The 19,499-nt window shown below is 42.9% G+C and overlaps 1 protein-coding gene across 1 annotated transcript in view; it reads right to left on the reverse strand.

The window, feature by feature from the left end:
* Nucleotides 1–19,499, reverse strand: part of LOC115275980 (contactin-associated protein-like 3) — a 149,649-nt gene that overhangs the window by 6,480 nt on the left and 123,670 nt on the right. Inside the window, exons 17-21 of the mRNA XM_029919691.1 lie at nt 16,824–17,063; nt 16,057–16,287; nt 14,379–14,512; nt 13,496–13,583; nt 5–178 (exon numbers count right to left, since the gene is read on the reverse strand). Of these exons, the coding sequence (XP_029775551.1) occupies nt 5–178; nt 13,496–13,583; nt 14,379–14,512; nt 16,057–16,287; nt 16,824–17,063 (867 nt within the window). The remainder of the gene's footprint in view (nt 1–4; nt 179–13,495; nt 13,584–14,378; nt 14,513–16,056; nt 16,288–16,823; nt 17,064–19,499) is intronic.

A 19,499-nucleotide genomic window follows, 5' to 3' on the forward strand; every position in this document is an offset into this window, starting at 1 on the left:
CAGCGGGCGGCGGCGGCCACGTGTCCGCGCACGGTGACGGTGACGGGGGCGGGGCCCCCAGGGCGCAGCGCGGCCTTGAGCGGAGCGGCGGGGCCGAAGCGCACGGCCGACAGGCAGCCGGTGAAGCCGCGCGCGCCGGCCCGCAGCGTGTCCGGATCCGGCTCCGCGCCGGGGGGCTCTGCGGGCAAAGAAGCGGGCACACGTTAGGGCGCAGTGGGGACCGGCGGGGACGCCTCCGCCCTCCCCCTGAATGGCCTGTCCCTCGCTCCTTAGGAGAGGACCCCGGGAGCCGGTGCCCGTGGCCTTGGCGCGGGCAGCAGGTGCTGACTCTGCGTGGGAGCGAAGCCAGGCCTCCCTGGAGGCGCCACTCGCTCCAGGCGAATGAGGTCCTCGGCCGCCAGTTCTCAGGCAGTCATTCCAGTCTTGAAACAGGATTTGTGGCCCATAACCGAGGTGGTTCCAGTGAAGGGTCTCCTGAGCCTGGGGACCGCAGGGGTCTCGGGGATCCTTAGCGCAGTTCTGATCTCCCCGTTTACACCTAGGTCTGGCTCACCGTTTACAGGGAGGGCCCTCCCCCGCCGCAGGTGCCCCGGGGTGGGGGGACCCCACACCCCACTGCTTCTCCCCCCCTTCACACTGGAGGTGTCGGTCCCCTTTCCATAAGTTGAGGTTTGCCCTCAGCACGGCCGCTGCCCTCACCCCAACCCGAGGAGGGTGGTTGGCTGAAGAAGAGTAGGGCCTGAGTCAGGAGAGCCCCTCAATTCCTTCTCTGACGGCCAGGCCCTGCAGTGCTCTTGCTCCGCGGCCATCAAATCCGACCAGAGGCCACTAAGCGGAGGCTTCAAACGTTCCAATGCACTGAGTCAGGGAGGCATCCACGTACCCACAGAGGAAGCCACCTCAGTGTGAGGGCGGTGGAACCTGGGTCAAACGCCCTCTGCTTCCCCTCAGTCAACTGGCGGGCTGTCTTCCTGACAGCCCTGAACAACTACCAAGAATTTCTGCGCTGGCTTCCTCGGGCTGGGCATTGTGGTAAGTGCTCTGCAGAGGTTAGTACTTAACACACAGCACCACGAGTGCTCTTAATTCCTTTGGAAAGGTAGGAGCATTAGATTTTAGTAAACCAAGGTCTCTCAAGCCGGGGACCTGGATCTGGGCTGGCTATAGTAACTCCCTTTCCACCAGGGTATTATCCCTTTTATTACTGCAGTATCTTTTGGACATGTTCGTACTCACATTAAGGGACAGGTAAGTGGGGATCATTATACTACCCTTTCTACCTTCACAGACACACATACCTTCTGTAGAATATATGTATATATTCTAGAAGTGGGTTTTTTTTGATTGGCAAAATAGCCCGTCTTTACTTTCACCCCGAGAATTTCAGCTCTGATCCAGCCTGTCTTGACGTAGTTAACCTCTTCTAGGACAACCTTTATTTCCTTTGAGTTTGAGTTTTTGAGGAGTCTTGCCCTTTGTCTTCATTTCCTGATACAAGTAACTATAAATAGTTCTGACTGGATATGGATAATCTAACACATGTATGCCAGGCGCTGTGAAAACTAAAGAACTCGTATTTTCATACGTATAAAGGAGAGCCGCTGGCGTGGCTCTTGGTGCTCTGCTAGGGAGCAGTCGGGGGGTCTTCTGGACGGGGCACCTGAGCTCTGAAGCCAGGGTGTGTGACCGTAGGGCCAGCCAGCCTTGCCTGGAGCATCACTACAGAAGGTCATTGTCGATTATCTGTCTCTGTCACACGACAGGTGCAATCTCCTGGTGGGCAGCGTTTGATTCTTGCACCTCCCCGCCCCCTGCACTTAGCTTAGTGCCTGTCCCACCAGATTCGTGTCATGTGTATTTTATACTCAAAGATTCACCTTAGTCCCATCACCGCCCTTCTGTGAATGGTTGTCAAAACTTTTTAAAATGTGGCACTCTTGCCGCGTGGTGTGAGGAAGCGGGGGGTCCTTGTTATGAAAGACTACTTGCGTTGTTGGCTCAAGCTGAAAACACACTTCCATGGTTGGCTGCCCTCTTATGCCCCTGGGTTTTATTGAATGTCAAGGTAACTAAAGTCCGCCTCAGTGTCACTCAAGTTAAGCAACACATTCTGAAGCTTCTACTGGGTGACAGAATAGGACACCCCAAAATATGCCACATGGGCATAAGGATTATTTTGGGCTAACAGCATTTGAAAAACCAAGGAATGCAAGACGAGCGTTCTGGCCATCCCTGTTCTGCCCAAAAGTAGGAGGGAAACTCTCATGGCAAAGCTGGACAGCCTGTCCCAGGAGGAAAGGCACATTCGGGTCACCAGGGAAGGGGGTGAGGCTGCAGAAATCTGTACATACAAACTTTGTTGGAGTAACTCTTAACCCCATTTGTCCCCCTGAACAGTTAGTTACTCACGCACTGTTACTACACTGTGTTCAATCTAGCATATAAACACTATCTGCTCTTTGGGTCTTCATTTTCCTACAGGGGCACCACATACATTTAAAAATCTACATGCTTTTCTCAGGTTCATCTGTCTCGGGTCAGTTTAATGCTCAGGTCTAGCTATAAACCTAAGGAGGGGAGACGTAAAGTTTTGCCTCCCCTACAAACTCCGGGGGTGGATTTCTTCAATCTCATTCCACGTCTCGCCTTTTTTCTTATCAAACATCATCTCACTATTTCAGCCTGTCCTTCCTGAAAGTCCAATCTTTCGTATCCTTGCTCCTTCAGGTTTGGAAAAGAGTTGTATCTTTAAGAAAAATGATTAACTTTGGGAAGCTTTGAATAAATTCATTTGGCAGCTACTTGGACTTTACAAAATTCTGTTCAGCAATTTTAAAGTTGGAAAAGTAAGTGCTATGTAAAAGGCCTCTCCAAACAACTAAAATCCGAGGCATGTTTATATTGTTACAATCACAAAAAAAGAGTTTTCTGAAACCTAATGTTATCTTGGGCAGGCTGACTATATGTAGAAGCATCAAGGGGCCTCACGCAAGATGAATTTCAGGCATATTCTTACACTGAAATAAAATGAGCTTGGGACAACTCAATTAAATGATTATCTTATATTAAAAGTTTTCTAAAGATCAGTTAACTTTTTTTTGTATTCAGACAATATATATTCCTTAAAGGAAGGCATCTTCACTTGAATATACTTGAAAGAATGTCAAGAAGAAATGGGAAAACACTATAATAGTAATATAGGACTTCTGCAATGCGAAAATATGAGAAAACCAACCAACCAACCAAACAAACAACCAAACAAACAAAACAGGTCATAAAAAGTATCAGCTGATGAGCAAAAAAAGGAATAGGACAAGCACTTTTTTTCCTGGTCAAAGTCTGACATGAGTGCTACCAGGCTAGGGTAGCAGAAAGTACCTTGGGCAGACATTGACCTTAATTAATCAGGCTAATTTCGTGAAATGTATTTTTTAAAGGTAACTGAACCTCATTTCTGTAGGTAGTCCTATTACTCAAGAAAGTAACATCAGGAGAACATTATAGTGCAGTATATTTTCATGTATTTCAAGAATATGTACTTGAGGTTTGTAAATATATGTGGACTGTGGGTACGGACATGTGTGGGCGGGTTTACGTGCCCACAGGGGCTCTCGTTAATCACGCAGATACAAATGGCTACGTATGCATGTTCAGTGTCAATATACATCAAAAGGTTTACTGTTCACCATTTCCTGTTGCCTTCATGTTTTCCATTCTGAGGTCATGGATATGATTCATTTTTTGATTGGAATAATTCTCTAGTATTTTCCTCAGATGGGATGCATGGTCAATATTTCATCTCCATCCTTCCTTGTTATCCAAAATATCTTTTTTTAACCTCGTCAAATGCATTATATATTAGATGCTTGAGCTGCAACCCATTCCTCAGGAGTGTAATGATATTCCGTCATTTTTTTTTATCCCATTGTTACAAATGAGAAGTTGGTGCCGATGCCAAGATCATGATTTTTTCATTGTAGTAACTTGTGTCTAGAAAGTTTGGAAGGTTTTTTTCTCTGTGGTTTTGCAATTCAGAAATTTTCCCAGATGTGTGTCTTTTCTCATCAGAATTGAGGAGTCCTTTCAATTTGCACCTCAGGTTTTCCTTCAGCTCGAGAAGTTTTGTTTTTTTAAACATGCATAATTATTGTCATTGCTTCTAATTTTGTTTCTGGATCTCTATTCATGTTACATTTCCTCTTATTTTCTCTTCTAATTTCTCTCTCTTAATATTTTTTTTTGCTCTGTGGTTTGAGATATTCCATCTATAATATGTTCCAGGCCACTCTTTAAGGATAATCAGTGATGATTCTCTCCTTCAGACGACCCAGTGAAATCTTGAAGTTACATTTACTTTGACCCTCAGAGTCTGTGTGTGTATGTGTGTATGCGTATGTTATTTTCTGGCTTCTTTAGCAGCTCTATTTTGATGTGGGAATTCTATTTGTTTTTAATCCTCCTCCCCAACTCCTAAGGGGTGACATTATTTTTTTTAATTATTTATTTATTGGTCTGCTAATTTCGGGGCTCCAAGGTTGGGGATTTTATATGATGACATGGGGCTCCTGGCAATGTGGAGAGTGCACCTCTTCTGCCCCGTAGCCAGCAGTGGACCTGCAGGTGGACCAGCTGACCCCAAACAAAGTATAGGAAGCAGTCTCTGTCCCTCCCCCTCCCCCTCCCCGCAGCAGAAGGAATGTGGCCCAATCATCCAGCCCATCCTCAGCTCCACGAGGGCCCTGAGGGTGAGCACAGCCATGCTGAGCAGTGTCTACCTTCCTTCCCTTTGGAGGTCAGGAATTCTCTGCAAGCCAAGCTCTGCCCAGGATCTGCAGGCTTCACACTCCCTCCCTGAGGCTCTGCTCTGCTCCTGCCCACAGGGCAGATCGCCACCTGCGTCTCTCATGCACCCCCCCTCCTCCTGGCCGTGGGGCTGGCCCTCTAGTTCCTCTGTTCAGGGCACAAGCACATCGAATTGGGAGTGGAAGCAAATGTTTATGGTCCAAGGTGCCATTTCATTTCCCAGAACCAGGTCCACACAATACCAGCATCAGAATTAAGGACAATGAGTGCAAATCATTCTTCCCTAGTAGCTGCCTCCTGAAATTTCATTACTGACGCCTTCCTTCTGGCTCAAAAGTTTTCTTCCCTTTAAAATGTAAAGAAAAAAATGTGAGGGAAACCTTAGGAGAATAGTTATGCGTTATTAGAAATTTACGTACAAGGGGCACCTGGGTGATTCAGCTGGGTAAGCGTCCGTCTGACTTCGGCTCAGGTCATGATCTCCTGGACTGTGGGTTCGAGCTCCATGGAGGGCTCTGTGCTCATAGCTCAGAACCTGGAGTCTGCTTTGGATCCTCTCTCTCTCTCTCTGCCCCTCTCCTGCTCTCTTTCTCTCTCTCTCTCAAAAATAAATAAACGTTAAAAAGATTTTTAAAGAAATCTGCATATCAGAGTGACTCTTATTTGATCAGCTCCACACTCGAGGACACAGGCCTATTAACAGGAAGTAAGAGATCAAGTGCAGTTTAATCCTAGGTAAGGAGGGGATGGGAATGTGGTTTGAGTGTGGCAGGAAGCAGAGTAACTTTTAATAAAAAGTGGGCTAAGAGTTGAGGATAAAGTTCGCTTCCTTTGTAATTTTGAGTAGACCCCTAAATCATTTTCAATAAAAACAGATTAAATCTTTTTTTTTTATTTAAAATATGCCCATGGTAGGAAATCTTAAAATAACAATCAAATTTACAACAATTCAGGACATAAACATTCCCAACTGTCTCAGATAACGTATCCATCCCATAAGATACACTACCAAGGTTGTGCATTCCACCATAAGGGATGATTTCTGCTTTTGTGAGGAGCGAGCATTTTAACAAAAGATCTACAGGACGTTCTTCTGGCGGAAAACACCAGAACAGTGGAAGGAGCGTTCCCAGAAGCTCTCGTCAGCAAGAAAAGTCAGGAGTAAAGTGAGTGGCTCACAGAATGGCAGGAAGCAAGGAAGAACATCAGGAAGTGTAAAAACGTGGATAAACTGAAAGGAACGTTGACTGTTTTAAACGTGGATAAACTGAAAGGAACGTTGACGGTCTTAAACGACAGCAATAATAATGTCTTGCGGAATGAAACAACACGAAAACGTGAAATACATGACAACAAGGGTGGGAGAGGGAAAGGAAATGTTTTGAAGGTTTTACGCATTTTGAGAAGCATGACAAATCAGTATGTGACAAATCAAGGATGCACAATTTAATCCTAAGGGTAACAGATAATAATAAAAGGAGGCTCAAGTATAAAGTTGATGCAGGAGATTAACAGCCCGAACAAGGAGAACCCAGCTGCCGGTCAACATGAGAATAAGCCAACTGAGGGATACTCAGGCCATAAAGGGCACAGCAAAGATACCGAATGAGCTCCTGTACGTGCAAGAGCATGAATAAATGTTGGAAACAACCGATGAATGAAAGCCGTTCCGCTGAATCACCTGCTATTTATTTTGGAATTGACAAAACAGCAGAGTGAACTTATTAAAAAATTCTAAATAAATGACATAATTAGAAGATGATGATGAGGCAGAGTTTGCCAGACTATCTTTCCAACAATTCAGGGCTGGAGAGACCTGATTTTCAGAGTCAGAAAGAAGTGAACTAAGTATACTTCCTTTCCCCCCACCACACCCCCAAAGTATCCAGCACTGGCAACTAATGCCTGAGAAGAAGTCAGGGGTGATTTGGGACCCTGGGCCCTTTGCACAGCACAGCCAGCAGGTGTTTACTAGAAGAATAGTTCTTCGTAAATAATATCAACTCTACGTGTAATGACGTGAGCCGCCTCTGCCACTCTTTAACCTAACAAGGGGACACCGTCATTTTTTGCCATTCTTAGCTCTTAGTCCTTTTCAAAAGCATGACGAGGCTTGTGCAGGACCCCCACTATGGCCTTGCTCCATCTCAGCAGTCTTGAGCCATGGCCCCCATCTCCCATCACGTCCTGTTCTTGAATAAACTCCTTCATCCTTCAGAATAAATGTCCAGTTGTGGCTCATCATTCCAACTCTCCCAGCTGAGTATGTAGAAAAGGCTTTGGCAAAAGAGATATATAGATTCTTTTCTAATTATTGAGATACTGTTACTCTCTTTTTGATCACAGCCATCCTATTAGGTACATAATGATAGGTTGTGATTTTGATGTGCATTCCTTTGATGGCTAATAGTTTTGAGCATCTTTTCATTGGTATATCTTCTTCGAAGTAATGTGTTTGATTTTGACCTTTGACCAGATCCTTTGACCATTTTTAGCCCGCGTTATTTGTCTTTTTGTTCAGTTGTATGAGTCCTTTATATATTTTGTACAAAAGTTTCTTCTCAGATACACGACTGGCAAATTGTTCATCATTTTGTAGACTGTGTTTTTACTTTCTTGATAGTGTCATTTGAAGACCAAAGTTTTTAATTTTGATGAGGTCCAACTTATGTTTTTCTTTTGTTGCTTGTGCTTTTGGGAAGCCACGATCTAATGCAAGGGCTTTTGAGAAACTATCTAAGAAACCACTGCCAAAGTCAAAGTCACAAAACTATACAACATAGTTTGGTCTAACAGTTTTACAATTTTAGCTTCCACATTTAGACCTACCATCCCTTTTGAGTTAATTTTTGTAAATGGTGTGAGGTAGGGGTCTACATTGCTTTTTGAGCCTGTCGATATCCAGTTGGTTCAGTTCCGTTGTTTAAGAGACTATTCTTCCTCCACTGAATGGGCCTGGCACCAGTGTCAAAAGTCAATCAGTGATAAATCAATTTATTTCTTCACTCCCAATCTATTTCATTGCTCAACAGGCTTGCCCTTATGCCACTACCACACAGCTTTGATTACCATGGCTTTGTACCAAGTTTTAAAATCAAGAGACCTTCAAGTTAATTCCTCTTTTCAAGGTTGTTTTGGCAATTTGGAATTCTTTGCATCTCCATATGCATTTTGGGATCAACTTGTCAATTTCTGCAAAAAAGGCCATTTGGTTGAATTTGTAGGTCAATCTGGGGAACACGGCCCACTTAGCAATAGTAAGACTTCCAATCTATGAACATGGATGTCTTTCTATTTATGTAAGTTTTTCATAATTCATTACAGCAACATTCCATGTTTTCCAGTGAATGTATTTTACACTTCTTTTGTTAAAGTTATTCCAAGGTAGTTTCTTCTTTTTGATGCTATTTACAATGGAACTCACATTTCATTCTTCATTTCAGTTTTGTATTGTTCATTGCTAGTGTATAGAAATGAAATACACTTCTGTATATTGATCTTATATCCTTGCCCAAACTGTGCACTAGCTCCAATAGCTTTTCTCATGGATTCCTTACAAGATCACATTCTCTATAAATAGAGATCATTTTACTTCTTTCTCTTTATTCTGGATGCTTTTTGCTTTTTTTCTTTTCTTTCCAAAGATCCCTCACTCAAATGAGTACCAGTCTTGACCAAAACTGGTGAGAGTGGACGTCCCCATCTTGTTCCTGATCGTAGGGAAAGACTTCCATTATCTGACCATGAAGTGTGATGTCCGCTGTGAGTTTTTGTGGATGCCTTTTGTCGTGTGAGGAAGCTTCCTTCCAGTCCTAGTTTGCTCAGTGGTTTTATTATGAAAGCTTAATAATGGCGTTTGTTTTTCTCCAAATGCTTTTTCTGTGTGTTGAGGTAACCATGTTGTTTTTGTCCTTTAGTCTATTAATATGACATATTACATTGATCAGTTTTTATCTGTGGAGCCAATCTTAGATTCCTAGGATAAATCTTACTTGGTGTATACATAGCATATAGTATTATAGTACTTATATTATTATAATAAGTATTATAGTATTACAATAATTATATAGTGTAGAACACTTTTTTTATGTTACTGAATTAAATCTGTTAATATTTTGCTGAGGATCTTTGGACTTACATTCATATTCCTGAAATTCTATAAATGTTTTGTGTCTTTCTTTCTAAATGAGATAAATTCTTTGGCAGAGCATAGAAAAGACAAACATATGTCACATAAATCACATATAAGTCACATAATACCTAACCTGGGGTTTTTCCATGAAGATATCAGTAAGGAATTTCCACAGATTATTTATTACTCAATTCTCATATACGAAGCTCCATTTCAATACATAATCTTTCAATAGGTTTCCTTTCCCCACACAGAAAATTGACCTGTGAAGGTTTATCTGGATGGCTGTATTGATTTAAACTACATTCAACCTATTGTATTCTTTCCCAGGAGGACATAGAAAGGCACATATTTATTCTTCATGCTTCAAAATGGATTTTAGTTTTGATATTTTGGGAATTTTGTTGTTTTTTTTATGCACAAAAAAAAACCCCAACAAAATTTACAGAATACCATTTATACAAACATCTCTAGGGAAATAAAACTTAGCAAAATGCTAGGGCACTTTACTGGTTTGTTGTATTTTGAAGCTCTCATACTTTGAGACCATTGGCCACATCCAAGTCAAGACCAGACAGAAAATTAGAAACCTAATTTACATTTAAAGTAGGGATATACTATAATTAATTTATAGTAACTGGGAAAACTTAACTTGACTGGTCATCATTACGAAAACCACTGAAGAATGGGAAGTACAAGAATAGCTTGTTAACTGAGAAGGTGATCCTGAACTATTCTGTCCAAAGTACACTAGGGCAAATAATAACAATGATAACTTGGACTTGTTATGAACACTATTCTATTGTTTGCAAGTACTTTGAGGGCATATGTCTGTATGTCTCGTTGCTAGGCATCCAAAATGTCCTGTGAAGGACCAGTGTGCACTGAAGACCACCCAAGTTTTTTTAATGACTGGATAACTCATGGAGTCAAAACACCCAATAAAAAATAAGTGCTGAATAGCTTGCCATAGGTTGGGATAACTTTCTTTGGAAAATTAATGGCTCTTTATTAACCAATCTGTTGGTCTATTTCACTGTAAGTTTATGAGCAGAAGCTCAGCTTATATTCTCCAGATCTGAACACAAAACTAGGTACTAACTGTTCTGAAAGAGGCAGCAGAATCAGGACGGAAGCCTTCCTGAAAGTTGTCCAGAACATGAAAACTTTTATTCAGCTTTGATCAAGATGCATAGCTCTAGGTAGCGATGAAATGAATATTTATAATTTTATTAGACTCAATTGCTCCGGGCAATAAACTTCATTGCTGAGTTTCCAGTTTAACTTTTATAGCCTAAGAGAGATGCTCTTGACTATACCTTTCTTGAATCAAAACATGAACATCTTTGATTCTGCGCTATTGCCCTCTATAAGTTACCTGTGGGAAAATAAAAATTTTTATAATAAAATTTATTATTCTCCCTTTATTAAAACAATTGCTTTTATATAATGCAGTTTAGTTATTAAGTCAATTTCCACCATCGATCAAAAGCCAAATTGTCTTTAAAAATATCCCTTTGCCAACTTTGCACTTACAGCAACTTTCTACCTTGCGTTGCAGACATTTCTGAACACGCCTCATCTCTCCTCTCAGATGCTTGAGTCACTGAGGGCAGGAAATGGTGTGTTCATTTCGCTCATTGACCCCATCTGTCCTGATGGCTGGGGAAAGAGTCCACGGACACTTGCTGTGGCGAGGAAGGAGGGGGCAGACCACGCCGTCACTCCACTCACCAACCGCACCACGGTGTTGGGAGCCATTCTGAACTCACAAGATGAGATACTGAGCCCCACTCAGTTGTTTTCGCTTGAGTGCCGACACCCCAGGCACCTTGCTGACTGGAATCGGGAGTGACTTGTCCCCTTATTTCGGCCCTAACATATGCTGACTGCACCTTGTGAAGGAACTTATTATAGGAACTTTTTATTTTGTGATTATGGGAGCAAATAAAACATTTCCTGAGAAACCTGCTCTACTTCCCCTCAAGAAAACAGGCTATTGACCCCTGCTAACAAAGAACTAACTCTTGCCTTTGCTCTGCTGAAAACATTGCCTTGTATTTGAATGCTGAAGATCCCTTCCTTCCCCATATGATAAGCATCTAAGTCACCTACAACAATCACTATTGATAAAGATTACGCAGGTGTCTTCTACCAACCTATGTTCTGGGAAATTTTTACATACCAAAGAAATTTGTCATCAGAAATCACTGTCTAAGGCAAATGCCACTTCTGGAAGGTGCCCATACATTTTAACAGTAAATAAAGCTGACTCTCAGTCAGTGCAGAGATGCCTTCCTGGTGATCAGAAAGAATCTCATGGCTCTCTCATCCCTCCCCCTTTCGCCGACACTGTCCATCCTTCAGGGGAACCTGGACCTGCTGGAGTTGGACTCTGGGACCACGGTATGGAAATCTAGCTCTGAGGCTTGCACTCCCCTAAGACAATCAATAACTCAGTCTGTTCAGACCAAGGAGAGTAACTATCCATCGGACCAAAGAGTGGAGCTCAGTATCAGATAAAAAAGGGGCAAATTCTTTTCCTCTTGGACATTAAAAACAATTATGATATTATTCAGCTGACAGCCAAGAAAGGCATTCCATCCCACTGTTTTCTGAAACTCAGCATGGGCTTTGCATTTGTAGGAACCTCATAACCTCTTCTATCTAAATGTATACTGTGTTTCTCACAGGGGAAGGCTCGGGGAGGAGCTAATTTCTTTTGATATAGAACAAAAAAACCTACTGGGTGTTGTTTGTAAGTGATGAGTCACCAAATTCTACACCTGAAACTAATATTACACCCTATGCTAACGAACCAGCATCTAAATAGAAACTTGAGGGAGTGTAGGTGGCTCAGTCGGTTTAGTGTCCAACTTTGGCCGAGGTCATGATCTTCTGGTTTGTGGGTTCAAGCCCTGTGTTGGGCTCCGTGCTGACAGCTCAGAGCCTGGAGCCTGCTTCAGTTTCTGTGTCTCCTTCTCCCCCTCTCCTGACTCATGCTCTGTCTCTCTCTCTCATGAATAAATAAAACATTTAAAAAATTTAAAATAATAACTTGAAAACATAGCATAAAAAATACACTGATATCACAAAAACATGAGTGTTAAGAAATGCCTAGAAAATGCATCTGAAGTCACACATTAAAGACTGAGACAGTCTGTCCCCAGTGGGCTGCAGGTGCCATAAACATCTCCCCACCCTCACGGGGAAACAACTGTTCTCATTTTTATTTCTGCCTTAAGGGCTCGGTGACTATCTGCGGAGGGACTGCATCAGTGAGCCGCACGTCCCCTGCAGCACCAGCTGCCTTTCTGCCAACACATCGGGGCGGCCCGTTCTGTGTCCAGCTTAAAGGCACGATTATGAAGCAGGACCCCTTCAGCCTGAGGTTGCTATTCTTTATAGGGCGCTCACGGCACAGACCTCTCGTACCCTCCTTCGCTGGCGTGATGGGCACCATTAACTGCGTAAGACGGACCTGGAGCTTCTGGTGACACTGCTCCATCTAAACGTTACCCGTTTGTTTTTACCATTTTCAAGAGCGCCCTGGGATTCCTCACCTTTCCTCTGGAAAATAAGAACTCACTATTCCACTACCCATCATCTGTTTGGAAAAAGTTTTCATAGTTACTGTGCTTCTCAACCTATTCTGAACATCCATTTACATGCCTCCTCTAAATCTCCAGTCTTCGATGTTATATCGGCGTGGAGTGGAAGAAATGATTGAAGAATCTGCGTATAAGTGTCTAGAAAGTTAGCAATGATTCCACTGATCAGCTAGGACTACACAGAGCCCAGTGGGTGCCCTGGACCGGAACAGGAATAATGAATATTCCTCAAGAGGATTTCTCCTAAAAAACTTTAACTATTGGTAACATGTATAGTTTGTATATAAATGATCAGAAAGAAAAGATACAACTTCCAAAATTTATTTTAATTTCGATTTAATTCTTGGCGACAAAGGGAAAAATAAAGGCATAAGTAATTTGATGCCTAAATGGTATAGTATGGTTTTACTGTGGCGCTTTCATGAACTCGCAGCCATGAAGAGTGTGTGCAGGATCTTTAGGCTGTGACTGTCCAAGAAGTGGCTGGGGGCCTTCAGCAAACACACAAAGCAGGGCCCAGGCTATGGCCCAACACGTACGAGCTTGTTAAACGAAAATTAAGCCTTTTCTCTTCTTGTGTATATAAAGCCATACTTGTCATTAAATGATTTCTGCATTTGACTCCTGATTAATATAGAATTTGTGAACTTGATATCTGCTTTGATTTAGTCTTTCCTCAATTGTGAGAAAAACGCCAGGTTTAGTTCTGGCTGACTGCCAAGGGCGAGGGTAAGTGTGAAGGCGCTTCTCAGGGATCCTCCTGGCTCGTCGGGAAGACAGTGCCCACGCCTGATTACAGGCGCCCTCCCACGAGAGAACAGCCTCTCCCTTGATTATCGCTCTCTGGGAAGGCGTGGGAGCCTCACTCAGCACCAAGAGCCCTTCCTGGGTTTGCAACCTAGCACTTCGGATCCGTGGGCTGTGAGGGGATGCATTTTCTGCTACTTACCTAGAATTGTCCCCAATGTGAGGGACTTGACAGCATTGAATTCCGTCCCTGACGACAGGCGGACTTGTCTCCTTGCATTCTGGTTAACCTATTAAACATTCCAGGGGAAGCAAACATCAAAATGGCAAGCAATTGCGATAAGAGAGGGGGAATCACAGAGACACCGAGAAAAACGGTAAAAACGAGCCTTATGTCCAAACTACCGCAAAGGAGCAAGCTGTTTCGTGACAATTTTTATAATAACTCAGACTTCACATCATCCCCTTCCTTATTCTTTCCCTTTGCTTCTCTTCATGGCTTAAGGATCTGTAATTGGTATAATCCACAAAGAGATGCAGCAAGCTATTTCAAATCTTAAAGCCTTTACTTATTTCGAGTAGAAATTAGTAAAGAGCTGGAGCAGGTATTATTCATACAGATTCAATGCATAAAGGTTATTGTTCAAAATCCCGTGGCAATGAATCATTTAAACACTGGTGTTTTTAAAAATGTATTCCCACTTTAATCAAAACCTTGCTTTTCCCCTTGTGTTTACATTTCTCCAGCACTTGCTCTTTTGTAGTCTGATGGGAACAGGCTCCCATCGGAATCGCTCCAGGAGTCGCTGTGAAAAACTAGACAACATTCTCCTACCAACGAGGACAGCCTGCATTCTAAATGGTCCAATAATAACAATAACTCCGTCCGTCTCTTCCTGAACAAACACACAAGAGTTGCTAAGCCAAACACTCTGACTACGTTTCCTGTCCCCGAGATGTATGGAAAGACCGTGTTGAATGTGTATCTCTTTTGTTAGGATTGATGAGCAAAGGTTTGCTTCAAGTCACACACTCTGAGTGTCCCAAGTTGGGTGACTGTCGCCGCGGTGCATCCACCCCCTTACCTCCACAGAGACCGCCGCTGCCTCCCTGTGGATCTCCACCTGGTGAAACTGCCCATCAGCAAGGTTTTTAAAACCAAAGTTAAAAACATCAGGTTCTTGGTGCCTGTCCAGCTTATACCTGATCTGCAAACTTCCTAAAGATGAGAAAAATGACATTTTTAACTAAACTGGAACCTCATAAAACCTGCTGACATAGGTTCAAAGCATATTTTATTTCTATTTATTTAATATAATTTGAATCCACTGAGCATTCATTCAGGACACCAATAGTCTGTTTTCCTTAAGCAGTGATCATTCGTGTGCTGTTCTGGGCTGAACTGAGAATCCAATTATGCTAGTTTATTAAAAAAATCTTTTCATGTTTATTTATTTTTGAAAGAGAGAGTCAGACACAGAGAGACAGAGTGCAAGCTGTAGAGGGCCAGAGAGAGAGGGAGACACAGAATCCGAATCAGGTTCCAGGCTCTGAGCTGTTAGCACAGAGCCCGACATGGGGCCTAAACTCACAGACTGAGATCATTACCTGAGCTGAAGTCATACTGAGCCACATAGGCACCCTGAGAATCCAACTAAACGCTATTTTATTTTATTTATTTTTTAAGTTTTATTTAAATTTTAGTTAGTTAACACACAGTGTAATGTTAGTAAATGCTATTTTAAAAGTCAAGACCAAATGGTCTTTTCCAAGTTCTTACATTTTCCTTAACAAAAGGTGTAAGTCTAAGGTAAGCATAGGAAATCTCCAAGCTAGGCTTTAAGTTAATTATTCATGTGGTGTTCATATTATTAAACGGTAAAACCTCAAGCAATATTGCATTAACATTCAGTTTCTATAAGCATAGCTTCTTTTATGGTGACTTATTTTAATGCATTTTAATGTATTGCTGATATTTGCATAATGAATTTTTCGTTGTTTTGCACAACCAGAATTTTCTTCCTAATGTTTCTGCCATAATCAAGAAACAGAGGAAAGAGAACTGATATGCTACAATATCTAAATCTCCTGAAGTTCTCCCCAAATGCTCCTTCTTCCCCATGACTCCTGCACTGTTGGTAAGAGAGGCTTCAGAAGGTGAGTTTCTGCTCTTCCTCTCTGTGAAGCAAGGTTACAACTTGGTTTTGCCATTTAACTGGAAAAGTCTTGGAAAGCCCTGGCGGCCATGGGCGGGCTGGCCCTCCTTCCACTTTTGTCTGTATGTAGAGGTGACATGAAGGGCTTCTCAACCAGTATGCGTAAAGAACAATCATATTCATCTGATGCTTATGAATATTGGATTTTATATGGTTTAACACACTTCGCTTAAAAGGAAGTAGAAGTATTTTCCATGTACACAATGAGATATCTTGTTTCAAAGTGAATTGCAAAACTAATTTAGATTGTTCACGTCCAGTAGGAAAGACCTCTGAGAAGAGCAAGATGCACATCTGCACACTGAACACATCAAATGACCAAACTGTCATGGGAGAATGGCACCTTAAATGGAACCTTTGCAATGTTAACTCTAGTGATAAACATTGATAACATCATGAAAAATAAACTCCCCTAAGAGAATGAGAATCTGTAAGCCTTGCAATTGTGTTTCCTTTTTGTGGTTTAACACTGAGAGAGCCTCCCTCACCCCCAATGTGGTCCTAACATTCTAAGTCAGTCATCTTGCTCGTAGAGTCTGACACTCACCATTGGGGGCGAGAATAACGGACAGGTACTCTTCGTAGAAGGAGCTCACGTAGAGAAGTAAGCTGGGTGCCCCCGTGGTCCGGAAGCTCAGTGTGGCCATCTCCCCGGTCAGCGTCAGATCCTCATGAAATAAAGCCGCCAGGGAGCTGGAGTTCTTACCAAAGGTGTGATTATGATGTTCTTGAAAGTTGTAGATAATGGAGGAGCCACTTCCAAAATACGCAGAGATCTCTGGAATGAAACTCATGTTCGTTATGTTAGCAATTAACCTAAGAAGAACAAGTTTCTTCTTTCTGGAGAGTTACACAATATCCCTAACTCTGAAACATCTCAAGAAAGAAACTAATAATGGCATGCTTTGCTGGCTTTTTAAGAAATTTAAGCATATTAAGATTAAAAAAATAATCAAGTATGGATGAAAACATAACTCATGCCCACTCACATTGCCATAGCTCAGAACTGAGTAACAGTATTTTCTTATTGTCTGCAAAATGCTCCACCTCAGGATTTGCATAGCCTTGCGTACTGTTGGTCTTAGGGTTGATGAGTTCGGATCTAACAAACGTAGTACCGAGCTTCTCAAGGAGGGAATCCTACCTCTTTCCACGATAAACACAGAAATTGAGGACTGAAACAAAGCTATTTAAACTAATCACACAGAATTGCCTTATCCTTTCTTTACAGGGTCAGGTGGCAGGAACACAAAGCAAACAGGAAACGATGTGCCGTCCTTTCCGGTCCTGGTCCCGCGCTTGGGTCATACTCACCATTTTCGCAGAACGGCCCGTCGTACGCAGAGAAGGCACAGTCGCAAGCGATGCCCCTGTGTCTCTCTCTACATCTCCCGCCGTTGCGACACAGGTGTCCGTAGCTGCTGCAGTGTCCTGGGCACCCTGGCTCCACGCCTGGCGTCATTCTCGCTCTCTCTTCCAGGTCCAGGGCCAACCCGTTCAACCGCAGCGAGCGGATGCACCCCAGGAAGCCCCTCTGCTTGGTGGCCGTGCCGCCTGCAAGAGAAACACCGGAATGCACACGTGTTCTTGTGTGTCTTTGCCGGATTTCGTCTCCGTGTCCAACAGAGGCCATGTTGATGACGTCAAAAAGGTAACCCGTCAAAAGTTTTATGAACAGATACAATTTTGAAAACAGGCTGTGACCAAACACTCAGAATCATCAAACGACACTGATTAAAACCATTAACAAAAATATTTTTGAAGTCGACCATACTAAAAATACTTCCTTGGGGCACCTGGGTGGCTTGGTCGGTTGAGTGTTCAACTTTGGCTCCAGTCATGATCTCACAGTTTGTGAGTTCGCACCCTGTGTGGGGCTCTGTGCTAACAGATTGGAGCCTGGAGCCTGCTTCGGATTCTGTGTCTCTCTTTCTCTTTGCCCCTTTGTCACTCGTGCTCTCTCTCCCTCTCTCTCTCTCTCTCTCCCTCTCTCTCTCAAAAATAAACGTTAAAAAAATTAAAAATACATCTTTAAGTTTTATTTAGAAAGATTTATACATTTTTACGTTGGTTCTTTCATAAAAAACAGAAGACCGCTTATTCTTTTTAATGTTTAAGTATACAAACTATGAGGTGCACAATAAAACTACATAGTTAAAACTTTGCAGGACGCCTGGGTGGCTCAGTCGGTTGAGTGTCCAGCTTCAGCTCAGGTCATGATCTTGTGGTTTGTGGGTTCGAGCCCCACATCGGGCTCTGTGCTGACAGCTCAGAGCCTGGAGCCTGCTTCAGATTCTGTGTCTCCCTCTCTCTCTGACTCTCCCCTGCTCACGTTGTCTCTCTCTCTCACAAAAATAAATAAAACGTTAAAAATTTTTTTAAATCTTTGCAATATGATACATATAACAAATGTATATATTAAAATACACAATTATGTATGTATGCAGATATGCATATATAAAATATACAACACAAATTATATTTATATAATTTATAATTATAGTTATAGTTATCCTATATAATATACATTAAAATTTGTATATGCATGTTATATGTATTTTTGTTATATATTTGTTATATATTATATAACAAGTTATATATGTAACAACAACCCTTCTTAGAAGTGCCGTCCATAACAAATCCATGAGAAGGAATTGAGCAGTGGGCAAAGACAGAGAAGGCGGAGGGGTGAAATCAATACCCAGCCCCCAGGCCTGCCTCCAGCCTGCCGGCCCTTGGGTTGGGGGGACACTAACTGAACACGTAACTCTCTGTAGTTCTACCATGTGCCACGCGAGCCCAATCTCACATCTGGGAGCGCAGGGCTCACCTGGAAGGCATGCTAAAGACAGAGTTGGGGCTCGTTCCCACAGATTCTGACTCAGCGGGCCTGGGGCACATACGCCAGCTCAGACCGTTCCGCTAGCTTCTCAAGCTCTAGAAACAGCTCCGTGGAGATGTTACTTCTCGGTAGAGGGTCATGAAAAGTCTGTTCCTAGAAATTCCATTAATGGATCTTCAGCATCAGAAATCGGCAAATAAAATTGTTCAGTTTGGTCCAGTTTCATGACTTGAAGCGAAGCCTACTTAGTAAGAACTGTGCTTGAAGCAGACGTGTTTGGGGCCACGGGCTGCACACACACACACACGCGCACAAACTCCCTGTGCAGCACCAGCCCTCAGATGCTGCAGGTACCCCCTGGCAAAGGAGACTGAGTGCTAGTTTGTGATTATATCAGTGTTCAATTAGACTGCATCCTTATTTACTTTAAAACACATGAAAAATGATCCAGTAAGAGCTACCTTGTTAATCTTCTTGGTTTCCAAATTAGAATAGAGTTGTCTGAAAAGTAATGTAACAAAACTTATCTTTCCCTTGGAGCAAAAGAAAACAATATAAAAAGTGAGCAAGCAAAAGAAAGAGAAGATTTCCACTCTCCAGAGCTTTAGTCTTTCAGGAATGGGCACCAAGAAGAAAGAGCCAGCCGGGTTTTGAACCCGCGTCTGCAAGGACTGGGCCACAGGGGAGGGCGGTGCTGAGGAGTGGCAGCTGGTGTGGTCCTGAGGGCACAGCCTGGCGAGTCCCCTCCAGTCACTTGGAGAATTCTGCCACCATTGCGAGGCAGGTTCTCCAACTTCCCTGAGAAGTGGAGCAGAAGAAATGGAGGAAAATTGCTAGTGGACTTTAACACAGTATTTATAAGAAGTAACAAAAGCAAATGCAAGTCATCTATGCAATTGAGCACAAGCTGGGGAGTGAGTCCACCATGGACTGGGTGGATTGGGTGTCTCTGCTTTTGGAGTTTCGAATCTGGGAAGTCTACAGAAACCGTACTCAGTAAGAACATTCTATGGGAAGAGTATTAAGGATCTGGGGAAAGAGATGCTATCACCTGGGCGCTTGGCCCAAGGCGAGGACAGAAGCTGCCCTTGCTGCCGTCACCGCCTGTCCCGTTCGGAGTTTCTCTGGGTGCGACCCCTCACACTCAC

The sequence above is a fragment of the Suricata suricatta genome, chromosome 13 (assembly GCF_006229205.1).
Source record: "Suricata suricatta isolate VVHF042 chromosome 13, meerkat_22Aug2017_6uvM2_HiC, whole genome shotgun sequence".
NCBI classification, from domain to species: domain Eukaryota; kingdom Metazoa; phylum Chordata; class Mammalia; order Carnivora; family Herpestidae; genus Suricata; species Suricata suricatta.